The sequence below is a fragment of the Contarinia nasturtii genome, unplaced genomic scaffold (assembly GCF_009176525.2).
Source record: "Contarinia nasturtii isolate CC-2019 unplaced genomic scaffold, AAFC_CNas_1.1 Cnas_scaffold_1240, whole genome shotgun sequence".
Lineage (NCBI taxonomy): Eukaryota > Metazoa > Arthropoda > Insecta > Diptera > Cecidomyiidae > Contarinia > Contarinia nasturtii.
In genome coordinates this window covers 6,317,664-6,333,398 of record NW_022198581.1, presented here as the reverse complement: position 1 = coordinate 6,333,398, position 15,735 = coordinate 6,317,664, and the positions used below count along the sequence as shown (strand labels likewise).

Here is a 15,735-nt window from a genome sequence, read left to right as displayed (position 1 = left end):
TCTCTCTCTCTCTCTCTCTCTCTCTCTCTCTCTCTCTCTCTCTCTCTTCTTTTGTTGTGTGTCTTGCTGCTAAGCACACGGTGGTCCATGTCAGTTAAACAGTTAAGATCAAGCAATGCCAACCATTCACAAGCCAAGTGCATTGTGTATTTTTCGTACGTCTACACTACGTATATCTTTGTTTTTAGCAATTATTTGGCTCATTTATGACATTCAATTCTAAAATTCGACTGAACACGATAAACTTAATTGTCATCACATTTCAGCATAAAATTCTATTTTGTATCACAAAATTAGATATGTGAAAGATTAAAAAAAAGAAAAAAAAAACCAATGTCATGTTCATGCCAGTTCGAACAAATACACGATGCCAAAGTATAGACCATGATTTTCAATATCAATTTACTATAAGCGCGACTTATCCCCATATATATATATATATAGATATTTTGGATGTGCGTTTGTTCTCATTTCATTCGCGTAAGTGGAAACCATTTATAGATTGAAGCAGAAATCTATTAAAATTTACATAGAATTAATGTAAATCAGAATATTTTTTTTTTCTTCGGCATTTTTTGTCATCCAACAATCACATTGTTGTTTAGAACTACATGCATTTTGACTGCTTGAAACGTATGCATCCCTCGTTCATTTTGATCACAGTCACCCTTTTTATTGCTATCGACGACGAGGAAATGAAGGGGGCAACGATGAGCAAACACATTTATTCATATTTCGTTATTATCGCTATTTCGTTTATCTAGCTGTTATCATAATTTTACTGAACAAATGTGCTCTTTCACTCAATCGCCCTCAACGACAGCAAAAACGCTCACAAAACAAAACCGCTTGTTCAAATAACGAATTTTAAGCGAAGAAAAATGAATGGAGCAAACAGACAAAAAAACGAATCCGAATTACTTTTGAACAAAACAATATAGGGAACACATACACATATACACCAAAATCCATGAGATGTATACAATAAATGCATATTATGTCGTTTAAATAAATGGAAATTGTGTTGTAGAGCATTTGATGTTTGTCATTTACTCAATTCATGTTATTTTTTTTTGTTTCATTTTCATATATACTTTTTTCTATTTTACTGTCATAAATGCGGCGGTGGTTTGTTGCGCGAACGCTTTGAATACATTTTTCGCATCTATATTTTCTTTTTTATTTGATCTGTGAATCCAAAATGCAAGAAATTTGTCCTAATTTGCCATTTCGACGACATTTTGCGAGTACGCGCGCTGAGCTGATTTCTAAACAAGCGAAACTATTATTCCGTGTTTAAATGTATAAAATCTCTATCTTTATCTTTTTCTATGGATTAAGATATGTTTCTGCTCGTTTTTTTTATTTCGATTGCAGTGGAGAGCAAGACTTTAACGAAATTCGTTCAGTAATTCAGTACTTTATTAATATAGCGAAATTTTGACCACATGCTTACATATTTCAGTTGATAATCAAGATTCGTTCAAGTGAAGAGGAAATATCCAATAATATAACTTTTTTGTCCATCAAGTCCATATCCAATTCAATTACATTATAATTAAATGGGTTTGAAAGATGGACCTCGTGCAAAATACCATTTGGCAAGAACCTTAGATGACCACATTTTTCAGGCAAAGTTAGGGTGGTCTTTATACTTCTTGAGTTCGGTCCATTTCATTTAGTACATGAAAACATACAATATTATAACATAGAAAATTGAGATCGCAATTTTTCATTCAAAAATAATGAATGCACACAATTTTTCCATCATAGAAGCAGCGTAAAGAAAAGCAATGTAAATGAAAAAACGGTAAACATTCAACTCATTTCTTCTTCTGTTCATTTTTTGTCGTTTTAGTCATGCAACAAACGAATTCCATTGTCGATATGTGTTGAGAGTTAACCGTATCTATATTAGTTTGGTGATATTATCCCACTATCTCTTTCTTTCAAAAATTGTGCATTCATTGAGATCTACTTATGCATTGCACAGTTGCAAAAAAAAAATTGACACAATTGACTTCGAAAATGATAATGTTTCCGAAATCTTCTATTGGACTACATACCGATCCATAAAATCTAAATGTTTGCTTGATATTCGCAAAGTATTTTTTAAATTTGAACTGATGAACACAAAAAATGTGTGTGTTTGTGTAGTTCCACTGTACGTTGTTCACCATATTAATTTTATGTGTACAACTTTTAGCTGGCACAATGCATTTGAGATAATCTATAAGAAACAAACGGAATTACCACTATAACGCACAAATACAATTTTGTCTTTCTCTTGAAAATGATATTTCAGTTTGTGAAAATGTCATTTAAATAAACGAAATGAGACCATCGTATTGTGGTTTGAACAAAGAATGTATGTGTAATGGGTTTTTGTCGTATATCGTACAAAGGAAGTAAATTGAAAACATTTCTGTTTAACATAAAAAAAGGACAAATTTTTTGGGGAAAAAAAGTCCAGCAAAAAGGGAAAAAACAACAACAAGTTGGTAAGCGCCATCAAATAGTTGGAAAAACCAAAATGAAAATAGATTTATCATTGGAAAATAAACAATTCAAGCGATAATAAAACAAAATGCTCACAAAAAAAGCATTACATGTGATTTTATGTGAAAAAACAACACAAAAGCAAGGTAGCGAGAAATAAAAAAAAAAAACGATGTGAGTTAAATAAAGAGAGAAAAGAGACGAAAAAAGAATTGAGTCTTAAATAAATAATAATCAAAGGAGATAAACAGCAGCAGCGAAAAGGAGTGCACACATGTAGAAGAAGTCATAAAATAATATGAAGCGATTCGGCAATAGAGTGGCGAATGTTTATTTTTTACCTGTTCGAGACAGGATGATGTATTTATTTGGTCGATTTCGGTTGCTCTCTTCAGCTTCTTCTTTTTCTTGAATTTATCTTTCCAGCGGCTGAAATAGGAAGCAGCAACGGCAGCAAACAAAGTTCAAGAAGGGAAAAGAGAAAGAGAGCGAGAGAAACAAAAAAAATGATAAAAAGAGACCGAATGAAAATGAGCATACGTATTGTAATAAATGACACAAACGAGCAATTGAAACGCCAGCCCGCAAAATATTTACCCAACACTAAGGAATATTTTCATTACCTTCTTAATGCGGATGTGTGTGTATGTGTGGATTGGTTGAAAATAGACAAACAAACCACTCAATTGCAATCCGGAGATGGAGTGTGTCTTGAGTGATGACTCAGTCTTGTGTTTTTCTCTTCTTTTATTTCTTTGCATCGGTGAGATTGTTTGAACAATCCGCTGTGATGTTTCAATATATTCCGTTTGATTTTGCTGCTGTTTTATACATCCGTAGCCAAACACTTGAACATTACCGTTATCGGCTTGCGTGTAAATATTTACAAAATGAAAGAAGAAAAAAACGTTTGACAAGCAACTCGACAAAATATTTATTTGACATGCATTTAGCATTTAAACAAAAAAAAACTGCATCTGCATCCGTGTGCTCATCACAATCAAATCTCTGTATGTATTATTCAACAAATGTTCGAGTCAGTTTTACGTCAAGTTAGTTATTTCATAGTTAGACGATGAGTCATTCAATCAAATCGTCCGGGTAGGTCATAGCGCCACCAAACCAAATGACCAGCCATTCAATGCAGGTGGACATACTAAAAATATATAAATGTGAATTGGTTCCTGTGAATTTTTACTCGGCATGAAAATTCCAACAAACTCATTAAAAAAATATGTTGGAAGATACACATTACACACACACATGAAGAAAAAGTCCCAAATTGTCGGTTTTTTTGACGAAAGAACCAAACCTACAAGATGCATGAGGGAAAAGGTTGTGCGAGTGTGTTCATGCTGAGACGACGGGCTCTTACATGTGTACACAAAATAGTTAAGAGATATAAAAAACAAAAAAATTGCCCTCTCATTGAACAAATAAAAGGATGTGTCACCACGATAAATGAGCAGTAGACGGTGATTTGAAAAAAAGAAGTGAAAAAAATTCTCAGATTAAAGCGCTGTGACAATCTATATGTAGGAGATAGACAACCAAAGTCTATTTGTATAAAAATTTTGTAGATACTATTTTTGTGGATTATAAAAATTCGCAATGAATCACACAGCACACAGTTCGATTTGTCACTCTTTGAAATCAGTTTATGAACAGAAAATAAGTAATGTCGTTTTTTTTTCTTCTTTCACTTGAAAACGCCAACCAAACCAAACCAATTGAATAACAAACCGACTCCGATTTATAGGAATTCTCATCTCTTGAATATGTTGTACATATTTTCGTTTTGCCATTAATTCATTCGGAAATTCTTAACATAAACACAAACACATATGCTCGGTCGCATAGAAACGGAAAATATCATTGTTGAAACGTGCTTGAAACACGCCAACTGCATACAAAACGAAAATCGAGACATCAAGCGAAATTCCAAAAAAAAGAACTTAATTCCTTGACGTTTTAACATTTTTCGTCTCTATTTTCCGTTCGTCTCTCTCTCTATGGCGCAAATGTATACACCACACCGGAGAGAATTTTGTACAATTCTCAATCATTTGCAACATTGTTCGAATTCCTCGCGATCTTCCATATTTCTTAGCAAACAATTGAAGTTTAATCTCGCACTCTCTTTCTCTATATCTATTTCACTTTCTCGCTTTCCATAATCGATCGTCTCTTTTTCTCTTTTGTTGAATCTCAACGCATTGGCTCTGGCTAGTTGAAGCATAAAAATGTGGATGCTTTACGGTAATGGAATGAAAATTAATAAAATAAGAAATGCTGGTGGTGACAATAACATAACTAACCAACCGTTGCACATTCCACAAAAGTGTAATGGATACGAATGCGTAGACAAAATAAATGTTCTCTCATTTCTTTTTTTTTTTCGTTTGTTTATGTTGCATTATTGCCGTTGGTTTCTTCTTCTTTTTCTTTTTTTTTTTTCTAAAAAGAAATATGCTTTGCCTTCCATTTTCCACAGAATTATATAAGTGTTTCGCTGTTGCTGCTGCAGTGGCTGCCCCCTTTTTTTCCTTTCGTTGCACAATTTCTTTTTCACGCAATTCCACCAATGAAAATTATTCTCTCTTGTATACTGTTCGCAAGTTGATCACAAATGATTCGCAGAATTTTCACTCATATATTTCTCTTTGATTTGCAAATGAAGTTCAGATCGTTTCGACCAATTGTTTTCTGCACAAATACACATTTTTTTTTCTCTCTTCTCTCCTCTCTTTTTATTATTTTTGTTATCGTTTGCATTCGATTTGCAACGATGCACTCACGGAACATTGCACGTTAGTATGCGAAACAAATGAATGGGGTAGAATAAAAACTACTTCTCGAAAAATTGCTATTTTAAAACGAAACCTAAAAAAAATTTCAATAAAAAGTGAATCAATTTTTTTTGTCCAATTGAAGTGAATCAAGAAAATTTTGTTCAATAAAAGTGAACCAAAAAACAAATGTCACTCGGTTTTTTCAGTGTAAAATACACTAAAATGAATTTTTTTTTTGGGTTCACTTTTATTGAACAAATTTTTTTTGGTTCACTTCAATTGGACGAAAAAAAATTGATTCACTTTTCATTGAAAGTTTTTTTTTAGGTTTCGTGTTTAAACATTTTTCGAGAAGTAGTTTTTATTCTACCCCATTCAAATGCACCAGTAATTACCAGACGAATTAAGCGGAACGCTTGCGTGTACACTATTTTCTACTGAAAACAAGATTACGCGACCATTTAACCAGTTCTCACACAACGAGCAACAAAACGAGATGAAACAGAACGTCATACAATAACAAACAAACAAAAAAATGCAGCAATTTCACAATTGGATGAAAAGCGGCTTGGGGGAAGAATGAGTTCTTCTTCATTGTCCGTTAACGTCAACATTGTCCGAGAACCGATTTTGCAGCAGATTTTTATTACCATTGTTAATGGATTGATCGTGCCAAATTCGAGAAAAAATTCAAATGACCGTTGAATTCTTTAGTTGTTTTGGTAGCAACGTGCCCAACATGAGCAAATCACAACATCATGATGGACAGACATTTAAGATCACAAAGCATACACCAGAACATAGACGCTTTCGCGCACTATTTTTCGCTATTCAATAAATGTTCTTTCACTTTAAAAATGACATCTTCTCTCTCTCTCTCTCTCTCTCTCTCGCTCTTTCTGTCTCACTAATCAAACAATAGTATCACCGCTTTGTGTGCGGAGACTAAAAATACAAAACTTTTGTCATTATCACGGAAAATCCCACCGAAGAAAAAATTCGGCATGATGATTTTCTCATAATTTAACGTTCAATGAAAAAAAAAAACATTTGAATTTTATGTGACACACACAAAAATTCCATATAAAATCGAATCAGACATAAAATGCGAAGAGATAAAAAACAGAAAGAGATAGGTAGCGGCAAAAGAATGCGGATCTTTCTTAAAATATAATAAATTTATGTATGTGTGTGTGCGTACAACATTCAAGATTCAAAAATAGCGCCGTGTATTATCGAACCACAAAAAAGATGAAAATGACTAAAGTATTTCAAGTACGCAACAATAACAAAAAAAAAAATAGCATATGCGGCTTTGTGTGAACGTCAAACCAACTTAATTAAGGTCGGCTGATTTTTGTTTATGGATTTCAACTTGAACATTTCGATTAATTTTTCAAGACGATGTGCTGTGCACATTCAACAGAGAAAAAAGTTCGCTTTCAGCATCGCACCACATCCATTGCCCCATTGCAATGTGCATTTTTGCAAATTATGCGCAAATATTTCTGTACATATAATTGAATGTTACAAAGTCAGTTGAGCACTTCAAAATGTTCGTGAAATCGGTAAGGTTTTGTTTGTGTCAAGCAGCAGCAGCATATAAGTTATTATCGTATTCGATTACATATATAAACGAACATTGATGACCTGCACCATCATCATTATGTGCATACACAATAATTTCAAATCAAATACTTTGCTTTGCTCTTTATCTCAACAATTCGTCCGCCCTCTTGCATTCGAGATCAGATGAATCGAGTAATTATTGGAATCACACTTACATTAATTCATCTCATTTCAGCTCAGTGCTCTCTACTATTCGACATTCGATATGCTCAATTATCACAAAACAACAATAATAATAAAATAAGAACAACACTGAATCAAGTGAAGAAACCAAAAAAAAAAAAAACGGCAACGAAACAGCAACGTGAATGTGCATCGTTCTGCACAAAATTTCTCATGGAATTTATGGTGACTTTTTTTTCATCACATTTCTTGTTTGATGTTTGAATGACAAATAGTTGTCCAACACGACATGTGTATTGACTTTGTGCGTTATGCGCTGCTTTTTTTTCCTCCACTTTGCTGCAGCAGCTGTTACTGTTTCCATTGCAAACGATCGCCGCCACACTAATACAGTTTAAATAATTTTGAAGTGACTCGATCAATTTAGAAATACTGTATACACGATTGATCACGTTAAAGTGAACGACGTTTATCTAATATAAATTGAACAGCATATTTGCTGGCAATATACCTAGAACAGGCCCGATCGAGCGATGAAAGGAAAATCAATTTGTTTTTGTGTAATAATTTTTTTTTTTTGCATACAATATATCGATAAATCAATCAATTACAACGAAACTAAATTACAGCCGTGTGTATGTGAGAGAGTTTCTTGCACGCGCTACATTCTATTTGCACTTTGTTTTGCATCGCATCGCATCGCTTGAACTGAAACCATGTTGATAGAAAATTAACTGAGACATTTATTAATATATGTGTTGATATAATGTTTATTTATTTTTTGTCTGTTTTTTTTTTCACAGTGGGACGAAGGGAGCCGTGCTCGAATGAAGGCGAAGAAGTGGCAGTCGATTCAATCAAAGATATGAAATGCTTCAAATGTATTTGTCAGGTAAGTCATCTAAATGTTTGAATTTTATACTTATAGTGTACGTTTTTTTTTAAATTCATTTTACAGTGGAAAAACACCAGTGTGTCCATAACATATAGAAATAGCACTAAATAGTGTCGATATCTATACTATATCGGTGCACTATATATGGAAGATATTTCTGCAAGACACCGTAACTCACAATCGAAGTGAGTGCGGACGGCAAAAATGTTGACGCATACACACAGTTCTTTCTACTGCCGCACGGAAACTTGTGATTTTTCCCGTCTACACTCACTTCGATCGTGCGATACGGTGGCGTGCGGCAATATCTTCCATATATAGTGGACCAATATAGTATAGATATCGACACTATTTAGTGCTATTTCTATATATTATGGACACACTGAAAAACACTAAAAAATAGAAAAAAAAGTCAATGTCCATTCACACTTTTCACCGCCTCACATTCAGAGTCTTTATTAAAGACAGTATAATTTTTAAAGGAATTTCACTGGTACCGAAAAAGAAAGAAGAAATCATTTCAACGGCAATAGATCAGGCCTGTCGCCTTAAAAAATGTAAAGATAGAAGGTTCTATCTCTCAGCTGTAGTCTTTTTTTTTGCCTAATTGAATACGAGATTTAAACGAATAGATAAAATATTTAGCGCTTAATGAACATGTTATGCATTTTGGCACTTGGCAATTTATTGTCGGTGTTTTTTACTCTCTCTCTTTCTTTCTCTTGTCTCTCTCTTTCTTTCTCTTGTATGAAATGAGCGCAAGTCGAAAGAAGGAAAGTGACAGCGGGGTTGAGCTATAGAGGTAGACACCGATTTTTTTACGGTTGCCATATAACCATCGGTTTTTTGAGTCTGAATCAATGTTCCGTCGAAATACCTGCTGTGCTCAACAAAACAATCTACAATGTGGCGCATGTAACAATGTTAATTTTTTTGTTTTGTTTTCAATATTCGCCTCTCACTCTGTCCAAGTTTTGCAGGCAGTAATTGTATTCTACAAGCAGCTTAAAATTAAATGGATTCCAGGTCTTGGGTCTCCAAGTGTTTATTGATCTCGGTGTGTGTGTGTTCTCTATTTCTAATGTTTTTCCGTTGTTTGTTAAACGAAAGCGACCAGAGTGAAAGGGCAAACATAAAGATAGATACGTAGATAGAAATGGAGCAACAGAGAATGCAGAATATAAATGCAATAAGATAGAAAAAAGGATAATAAATGTCTAATAACTTGCTACGAACAAAGAGAGCCCCGTTGCCATTTTTATGGTAATTTATGATAGGGCAATCGTTTTACGGATTTTTCCCTTCTCAAATTCTTTCTTTCTTCTTTTTTTTTTAATTCCGAAACTTACATTGAACGTGATTTGTTTCCTTCTTATATTATTAACTTTATCCAAGAAAGAGAGAGGAAAATAAGTGAAGAAAATATGAAGACGATACGTAGGTGTCTATTGTTTTTGATGTCTTATTTCGGCTGATTGTCTCCGTTATTATCTCTGTGTGTATGTGTTTTGCCATTCGGAGTCGGAGTGTATCATCCATTGATAAACTTGTACCTTCAATTCACTTTTTTTTGAGAAGTCAGTGGAATTGATATTAGTGCAGCATGCACTTGTGTGTGCGGTATACAACAACCGACCTGAACGACACATCGAAAGCGACAGATAGAGATGACATGCTCAATGCATAACAAAACATACCAATTTAGTCCTTCAACAAACCTTTTGTGTACATGTGTGTGTTCCGATTTATGAAGCGTATCGCCCAGCCCAAAGTCAGAGAATTCATTAAACTTCTTTAACAAATTTTGTAAATATTTCCATTCGATTGTTGTTTTTGTTACTTTTTTTTTGTTGCATATTCTCTCAGGAGCAGTGATTATGTTTTTCTATTTTTTCTCTCTGTTTTTTTGTTTGAAACTCTTTGCGATATTTTCGACTGGCGCCAGCTCTTATTGTTTTATGCCGATATGATTTTCTTTTTTTCAGCTGGGCATTTTCTTTTCTCATTATATCTCTCATTCTCTCGGTGTTTGCTATTTCCGAAAACGCGATGATTCATAGATGCATTTTCACTATCGCCATAGACTGCAACCGACTACAAAGAGATACAGTCAATGGCTTTTAATAATAATTTTCGGAAAATTGTTGGTATGTTTGTGTGTTCCGCACAACGGAAATTCCATTTGCATTCGATTGACTTCCCTTTGATCAATATAATGAAAAATGATGGTCCTGTCGCTCATCAGTAAATGCTTGTTCAGTCAATGCAGAGAGTATCATTGCCTCATTTGATAATGATTATCCATCAATGCAAAAACAAACAACGGTAATTTCAAATGACTTGTCAACAATTTTCTAATTTCGTCATTTGCATTTATCAATCATCAATTACCATTTCATTGCAATTCATGTGTTCGATACGATGAATGTAAATAAAAGCGATTCGAGATTGATTTTAATAGCCGACACACTGAGATTTATGGCTTGTGATGCATCTCCCTCTCTCTCTCTCTCTCTCTCTCTCTCTCTCTCTCTCTCTCTCTCTCTATGTAGGTATTTATTTTAGCGCAAATGTAATCAAAGTATCAAATGACAAAAATCCGATCGAAATCCGTTAATCGAGCGACATCAACGGCATCGAGTAACGATGAATAAAATATAAAATACACACACCTGTGCGATAATGTGGCCAAATCTCTGTGCCGTCGCTGTCATTTTCTCTGGTCTCGCAAAATCATTGAATTTACATAAATATGCAAATTACGAATTGATTCCGTCTTTGTATCCGATGTTGACTGATCATCGCAATCGTTCAATTGTGCTCTTAATCTCGCTTTGATACAGATGTATGTATTGGTGGCGAAATGAATGGAAACTAATTGGCTGGGACGATTTTCAAAGCTCCAAACCGAATACGTTCGGGTCTAGTTTGAAGCGTTTTTTTTTTCGTGTGTGTTGCTGCTCTTGTACGAGTGGCGTTAGACAAGTCACAGCCAAAAGCCACACACATGCATAGCGGCGTCTTTTGCTACAATTTTTTTTTTCTCTCCCGCCTATCACAGTGCGCTCGAGCTTCGTTCATTTGCTCAGTCGCCGTATGAATTTTTTTTCTTTCGATTTGATATGACGATGTGATAATAATTACATGTAATGATTAAATTGACGCGCAAGTCGTGGCATTTTTGATTTGATCGTCGAATGTGTTTGAGTTATTTGCGTTTGGTTGCGCTATTTTTGTTGTTGTTTCTTTGAACGTTTGATTCATTCATTCATTCATTCGTTCACATTCACTCTATGGCACGGTCTGTGTATGTGTCATTTTGGTGTGTTTTGCCATTGTTCATATATGGTTCAGTGTTTTGTTTTGTCGAATCGCAATTTGCCGCCACAATGTTTGGAGTTGTTTAAGTGGCGCCAACATGCTAAAAATCATTACATTCATATTCATCACATTTCTAAGCGACGTGTGTGTTTTTTTTTCTCTTCTCATTCCTCACATCAATCAATCGCTGCTGTTGATGTTGATTCTATTGCTCTTTCTTTTGCTCATCGATATTTTGCATGATGCCGTTTATTTTTCGTTGTTGTTTTTGTTCACATTGATCATTAAAAGAGTTGCGTGTATCTAAGTCGATAGCGTATTTTGTGCACAAAATGAACAAATTAAGACGAGTGCAGTTTTTCCATTGCCACTTTACAGTGTCATATATGTATATATGTGTGTATGATTGAATAGGCTCGGTGCAAGTGACCGTTTTTCCGTGCCGGTGATCTCAATTTCGAAAATTGAAATTGTCATTACTCTATCTCGTTACTGTGTGTACTGTTCGTGTGCAAGGTTCTTGGAAATGTGAGATCGCGTCACCCGGAAAACGATTCGTTCTCTTTCGATCGTTCCAATGTTAAGCAACAACGACAGTGACAACAGCAACAACAACGGCGACGACGACGATGACAGCGGTGGCGGCAAAAACAACAGTAACACCGGCACGAACGGTGTTTTTAGCTGTGTGGCATTTCGAAGGTACGATTGGAATTTTCCATAACAAGCTGACGCGTCTTACTAAATTAAGTTTGAAATTAAATAACAGCACAAAAAAAATTTATATATTAACCGCAAATGCACTGGCGACCGAGTATATATGTGTGTGGTGCATGAAATGCCTTTGTTGATTATTGTTAGTGATCGTGTGCCGATCTCTTTTCTCTCTATCTTTTTTTCATTTTGATTTGCTCGTGATTGAAAAATGCAAAATCAAATTGGAATATGAAATGGTAACGGCTGAAAATGAATTACATTTAAAATAAAAAGGAAAACAAGCAACAAACCAAATGGCAACAACACCAGCGCTGCGACAAGAAGAGACAGAGAAACAGATCACTTATGAAACTGTCATTTACGCAAAATTTTAATAGCGAGACTAGCTGTAATGGACAGTGCCCATATTCATTGTGTATATGCATTTTTTTTTAAACGTATCATGCAATTTTTATGCACGCTATATTACTCTCTTTTTCTCGATCTAATTCTGGGAGATTCATTCGTTGTTGTTTTTTTTCTTTCTCAAATTATATCGTTGGGCACTGTGCACCAACCATATGATCGTATTTGTTGTGTATACTTGAAAAAGTGCAAAAATGATTTTAATTCATTCATAGTGAACTATTGAGTAAGAGCCACTGTAAAACAACAAATAAAATGATTATTTTATAGAAAAGCCGGAATGTAACAGCTGCATCACGGCGGCGGAGACGGCGGTGGCGATGGTAGCAGTGAAAACGACGACGCTGATGGCGGCACCATACTCTAACTTCAGCAACAAACTATCACATCTTGTCATATGGAATAGAGTTCAAGCGGGCAGGCTGTATTCGTTTCTCTCTAACGCCAGCCCGCCCGCTAACCCGCCGCAGACAAGAAGCAATCACAAAAATTAATAGCAAAATAAAGCCTGAAACGAACACCAATCATTATAAAGTGTGCAGTCAAACGGTTGCATTTGATTTTTCCGCGTTCAATGTTAAGTGCTGTAGGCAAATTGACGGCCGTAATTAAAATTATTGATCTTGTCAGCCGATTTTGTTCGTTTCACTCCCATTTTTTTCGCTCTAACTTTGATTTGTTCGCTATTATGGTGGCGATGGCTGGCATTATGATCAATTGCGGTCGTCACCGTCGTCTACAACAAAACACAACCTGATTGCTCAATGAGCAATGCTCATCAAAGATACGTTCAGTTCAATAAAATGAGATTTTGTTTTTGTCTTTTCGAAAATTTGCCATGAATTGCATGGATAGATACGACATTCTTTTGAAATTCGTATCGGTTTTTTGTTAGGCATTTGGTTCACCTTCAGTTAAAGACAAATTATTATCAATTTTCTGCCTATACAAATGTGTGTTTATGTGCGTAAAGTTGTGTGTTTAAATGTGTGAATTGACATGTAAATGCTTGGGTGCAATTAAACCTCGAAATGTCAAAAAAAAATCTCCAACTCAAATGCAATAATATTTTTATGCCTATATGTGCAACAATATTTTTTGCTGCTGTTGCTGCTGCTGCTGCCTCTCTTGTCTTGCTGTTGAGTTTCAATATAAAAAAATAAAACAAATTTCCACGAATCACGATTCTCACAATTGCAGTTAGAACATTCAGCAGGAATGATTGCTGTGTGGCACTTTTGCCATTCAATATATGAGAGATTATTATCAATATTCCTTTTTTAAATGTTTTTGTATTGTTTTTTTTTTCTCGTACACACACTCTCGAAAATGAAACGACAAAAAAAAATTGTGAATAGATTGCGAGCATCACTTGGAGGAGAATTTAAAAAAAACACACGCGAAAAAAAACCACTTTTTGCTCGTATGGGAATGAATGAGATTACAGAGAAGAGTAGAAAAAAAAACAAACGATAAATTATGTGTTTATGTGCAATCGTTACGTGAATATGTGTGTAAGGTATTCTCTTGTAGGCACTGTGTGTTTTTCGTGAGCCGTATTTCGTTATTATTATTATTTTGTATTATTCAAGCAGGCTTTTGGTGTGTTTTTGTCGTGTATTTGCTAATTTATGCTCGCACATGAAAAATGCATTATTATCGCGCATTCTTCATGTTCAACGAAGTCGCCATCGTTTCACTCGCGCACTCGTTCTCTTTCAAAATTCTTATTCCCAATCCATAGCTATGTGCGTTTCTCTTTCGCTCTCAATACCCCTGTGTTTGTGTGTGTGTGTGTGTTTTTATCGACGTCGTCGTCTTGATTTGTGAACTTGTAATGTATTAACAAACACGAAATTCATAATTGATAATTGGTAGTTTTCCAATAAAATTATAAATAGTCATATAATAGATGTAAGAATGGCATAATATGGCTTTTGTATGTGCACACCATGCATCATAATCGAGAGAAACACCCGTGTGCCTGTTCATACACGTATGCTCGCACTTCTGATGCATCCACCATCCGATCATGTTCGCGTCTTGAATTAACAACAAAAAAAGAACGTTCTCGCACAATTTTTTCTACACATACAAGTAGAATGCATACCAGGGAAAAGAACAACGACTCATACTGCATTGAAGAAAAAAAAGGTTCTATACATCAGTATTGAATTAAATTATGAATGGCATTTTTGATCAAAACATTTTTATCGTTAATTCATTTTGCGAGATGTTTGAAGTTTTTTTTTTGCCGTTTCGTTCTCGAGTGTTTTGCATTTGTTTTTGAATTTTTGCATTTCGGCGTTTGTTTTTTTCGTGCGAGCAAGAGAGAGAATATAAAACTATACATTACGATACACATAACTAAACATAAATTGTGTCACGTCACAATGGCGCCATTTTTAAATGAACCTATAAATTCTTTTTCTCCTAATTTATCAGAGACGGTTTTGTATGTGGTGTTCACAGTGTAGTTTTTTTTTGTTTTTGGATATATTATATATGCTCAAACTGTTATTTGACATGCATTCGCATTGTTGACCTTAATGTATGCATATCCTTTTGTCCGATTTCAATGCACGCGGCCAACACATCGCTTTGCCACATTTCACACTCTTATGCCGAAAACGAGAGAGAGAGAGAGAGCGACACCCTTTTTGTTTAATTAATAAAGTTGAATTCACACACATTCATGCACATGGCGCTATATGTGCCATAAATCACAAGGTCAAAAACTTGGTCAGGATTTGATGTTCTTTATGTCTACACTTTCTCTTTGTTAAAAACGGAAAAAAATATTACTGAAATTTGTTCAGGTTCATTAAAACTGTTTTTTTTTTTCACTTTGTTATTGCTGTAAAAGTATTTGCTGCGATAGACATAGATATGCTTAAAACTAATCCCAGTCTGGGATTTATTTAAAAAAAAATCGTATCTCGTATTTATCGGCTTGAAAAGATTTTTACATTCATCACGGGATTATTAACATTAATCGATGTGATTAACTTTACACGCATCTGCAATGAATTGAGTTTGCTTTTTATGCACGCTCATCTCTCGAGAACTAAACTCAACTTATTTGATGCAAAATCATTTTAACTGTATTTAATTTATTTCGTTCTAAAAGTGATCCCCAAAAAAAAATTAGGACAAAAACCTACACCTTTTTAGTCGGTGTTTCTCCGAAAACTTCAAAAAAAATGTCAATCACATAAATAATCAATCTGAATCAAATGAGAAAGTTGCATCGTGTATAGGCACGTAACAAAATTGTGCTTCTTCACTTGGAATTTAGCACACAATTTATTGTGCACCAATTATATGCAATACATTGTAATACGGCGCTGCTCT

At 34.6% G+C, this 15,735-nt stretch overlaps 1 protein-coding gene across 8 annotated transcripts in view; it reads left to right on the top strand.

Annotated features, from left to right (window-relative positions):
• LOC116345290 (BMP-binding endothelial regulator protein) overlaps window positions 1-15,735 on the top strand; it is a 68,066-nt gene that overhangs the window by 21,797 nt on the left and 30,534 nt on the right. For all 8 annotated transcript variants that reach the window (XM_031774530.1, XM_031774533.1, XM_031774536.1 and 5 more), the window contains exon 4: window positions 7,847-7,935. In XM_031774530.1, coding sequence (XP_031630390.1) covers window positions 7,847-7,935 — 89 coding nt within the window. The remainder of the gene's footprint in view (window positions 1-7,846; window positions 7,936-15,735) is intronic.